At 43.4% G+C, this 3,681-nt stretch overlaps 1 protein-coding gene across 1 annotated transcript in view; it reads right to left on the bottom strand.

Moving 5' to 3' along the window:
* Positions 1-297: 297 nt before the first annotated feature.
* Positions 298-3,681, bottom strand: part of FHL2 (four and a half LIM domains 2) — a 37,143-nt gene continuing 33,759 nt past the window's right edge. Inside the window, exons 3-5 of the mRNA XM_006872435.1 lie at positions 2,398-2,567; positions 1,556-1,742; positions 298-475 (exon numbers count right to left, since the gene is read on the bottom strand). Of these exons, the coding sequence (XP_006872497.1) occupies positions 324-475; positions 1,556-1,742; positions 2,398-2,567 (509 nt within the window). The 3' untranslated portion in view covers positions 298-323. The remainder of the gene's footprint in view (positions 476-1,555; positions 1,743-2,397; positions 2,568-3,681) is intronic.

Genomic DNA, 3,681 nt, shown 5'->3' with positions numbered 1-3,681 from the left:
CACTTAAAAATTAAATATGCAGTGAAAGAAAGAATACATTTATAATGACATCAATCAAAGGAGTTTTACTCTTGAATTTGCTTTACCTCATTACAAAAAATTCAAAACCACCTTCCCACCTAGAATTTACGTAGGTTTTCTCCTTCCCTGGGATTGAAGTAGTAAAAGGGATTGGAGGATTTAAACAAACGTGAATGTTACTGAGAAGCACAAGGGGAAAATCTTGATGCGGCTGATGAAGACCAGAATGCAATACTGCCTGGCTGAGAAAGGAACTATATCAATCTGTGTACATTGCAAGCAGTAACTTCTTTGTCTCGCCTTCAAATATCTTTCCCACAGTCAGGACACAAGATATCATCCCTTTCTGTGAGGAAGCCTCGTCCCACCAGTGAGAGGGAGCACTTCTTACAGTTAAAGCAATCATTATGCCACTGCCGTTCTTCAAAGGAGATGTACTTTGTGCCTCCAATTCCTGTGAATAGTGGGAAAACGACAATGCAAGAAAACAAAGAGGACAGTTAAGATCAGGCCTTTGTTATTATTGTTAGCTGCCATAGAGTCAATTTCAACTCACAGCCCACCCCTGCGTGACAGAGTAGAGCTGCCCATAGGGTAGAGTCCTGGTGTGGTGCTGTGAGTTAATGCACTGGACTGCAGGTTGATTTGAACCACAAGGTTGGAGGTTATGGTTCCAAGGAGCAACCACAGCTGCTCCTTGGTAACTCAATACTATGTGTCAGAACCAACTCGATGGCTATGTGTCAGAACCAACTCGATGGCACTTAACAACAACAACAGCAACAACAATCCTTCCGGGAACAGATCGCCAGCTCTTTCTCCCACAGAGCCACAGGGTGGGTTCAAGTTCCTACCTTTCTGTTCATGCCAAGTGCTTAACAGTTATACCACCAGGCTTGATGCATTTCCAATTTTCAGTTATGTATTGTGGACAACCAATGAGCTGAATGTAATAGCTGGAAATCATACATAGTGGAACTTTTCCTGTAATGTTGAATAATACACTTTTCTCTCCCTACTCAGTCACTGATTTTAGTGTGTTTAATAGTTTAGTCCAGTACTTGGGTCTGTCAGCCCATCAGTTTGGGGCTGTTCACTTTGGAAGGGACAGGAAAAGTACCTAGACTGTGCCCTGTATGCCCCCCTCACAGAATGAGAGTCTTTCAGTAGAAAAGTCTCACTAGGAGGCTATGAAGCACAGCACCATTGCTCAGCCTGAAAACGCCAGCTTTGATCTCGCATATATAGGTGCAGTTTTGGAGCTCATGCATCCCAAAGCAAAGCTCATAAACCGATAGAGAGCAGGCCACATGCTTTAAAGTGATCAGGTGAACAAGAGGTGAAGTAGTTGCTTGTTGGAGTGTATCTAATTTAACGAAAACTTTTGCTAGGCTTAGAGACTTTAGTTTTAGAAACAGATTCCCATGCTAAAACTCTACATACCTTGTCATCTTCAAATTGCTATGTGAAGACTGACAGACAGTCAAGTGCATTTAAGTGAGAATTCCATGTTCGGTTCAAGCTAAATACTTACCACTGATTGGGTTGGTACATCCTGCACACTTCTTGGCGTATAAGTCACAGAAGCAATTCAGGCAGTAAGCGAACTCGTCTCGAGATGTAAAACGCTGCCCGGACAGCTGCTTCTTGCAGGCAGTGCACACAAAACACTCCTTGTGCCAGGGCTGCTCCCGGTAAGTGACCCCTCCGGTGGTGATGGGCTGGCATGGAGGATAACATGGGGGCCAGGGTCAGTGTTTCTAGTCAACAGTGGCCTTGCTTTTCATAAATGTCCTCGATCTCAGTTATCGTCACTGATTCAAAATCTTTACTTGGTTGTAAATGCCACTGAGGCACTGTTCTACAAAGCTTCCCAGTCACCCACTCCCTTTGGTGACCTTCCTTTCATCTAATTTCACAATATTGCTCTGACCTGACTTTCCTCTGTGCACTCGGCCATTTCATTCTCTCGCCCACCCAATCCCTCCAACCCCCAACCAAGTTTAGCAGTTGCTTTCTTGATTGTTCAAAGAACACCATAACAAAGGCAGTTTGGGGAAAGTGAGCTCTTCTTTCTCACATTATGTCAAACCTGAGAAAATATATGGGAATGTTTTATATATATATAAAAGGTAGGGCTAAAGGAGTTTTAAAAGTCTCAGAGCACAACAGTGTCCTTGAAAGGACTGCAACCCAGGCTCAAGAGAGAAACTGCCCAGAAGTGCATCGGAATAATGAAATGCAAAGTAAAGTAGGCATGGCTGTGATGGGTACAAGTACCACAGGGTACTTTCTTGGGGAAAGTGAGAACTGACAGGTGGGGTTATGGAGAAAAACTGGCCAGATGTGCAAGGTCCAAAGGCAAGAAAGAGTTACCTTTTTGCATTGAACACACTGCATGGCATATTGCTTCTCATAGCAAGGCACACAGAAATTCTGATTGTCTTTAGGGATGAAACTCTTAGTTCCAATTGGTTGTTGGCAACGATGGCAGGTAAAGCAGGTCTCATGCCAACTGCTGCCCTTGTACTCCATCTTGCGGGTACCTGTCACCAGAGTCAAGAACAAAGGAGAGTTATTGTTAAAATGACTGGCTCAGAGTACAAGCAATCTATGTTCAGAGCCACCACCATCTAGCTTTGTGGCTGTAGCAAGTCACTTAAGCTCCTAAAGATTCTCCTCTAACTGGAGATCATTTCTTTTCTGTAAAAAGCAAGGACTTTGCCTTTCGGTTCACTGCTATACACCCCCAACTCTTAGAATAATATACACACACACAGGTACTCACTATTTATTTGCTAACCAGGATGGCGATGAACATTAAATGGAAACATACATATGTAACTATGGATCTATGTACAAGGAATCCTTGTGTGGTGCTGTAGGATAAGCACTTGACCAAAATATTGGTTTGAACCACAAGGTTGGCGCTTCAAACTCACCAGCCTCTCCTCAGAAACCCTGTACAGGGTTGCTATAAGTCAGAACTGACTCAATGGCACTTAACAACAACATATAGGTTGTTAAGTGCTATGGAGTACATTCTGACTTATAGCAACCCTGTGTAGGGTTTCTGAAGAGCAGCTGGTGGGTTTGAACTGCTGACCTTGTTAGCATTCCCGTGTTGATCCTACAGTGCCACACCATGAGAAATATAGGGTCCTATATAGTGGTGCTATAGGACAAGCACTGGACCGCTAATCATAAGGTCAGTGTTTTAAACCCGCTAGTCACTCCTCTGAAACCCTTTACAAGGTTACTATGAATCAGACTCGACACCACCTAACAGCAACAACAATATATTGTTGTTAAGTGCCATTTAGTCTATTCAGACTCATGTACAACAGAACGAACACTACCCAGACCTGCGACATCCCCATAATCACTGTTATCCTTCAACCTGTGGCTGCTGCCCCTGTGCCAATCCACCTCATTGAGGGTCTTCCTCTTTTTCGCTGACTCCACTTTACCAAGCATGATGTCCTTCTCAGCAGTTGGTCCTTTCTTACAATAAGTCTGAAGTATGAGAGACAAAGTCTGGCCATACTGGCTTCTAAGGAATATTCTGCTTACTTCTTACTACATAGATTTGTTTCTCTGGCATTTCATGGTACTTTCAATACTCTTCTCCAACACCGTAGCTCAAATGCAGCAATTCTT

The sequence above is a fragment of the Chrysochloris asiatica genome, unplaced genomic scaffold, assembly GCF_000296735.1.
Source record: "Chrysochloris asiatica unplaced genomic scaffold, ChrAsi1.0 scaffold00197, whole genome shotgun sequence".
Taxonomy (NCBI): Eukaryota; Metazoa; Chordata; class Mammalia; order Afrosoricida; family Chrysochloridae; genus Chrysochloris; species Chrysochloris asiatica.
Note: the sequence above shows the minus strand (reverse complement) of the source record. Positions and strands in the feature narration are given on the sequence as shown.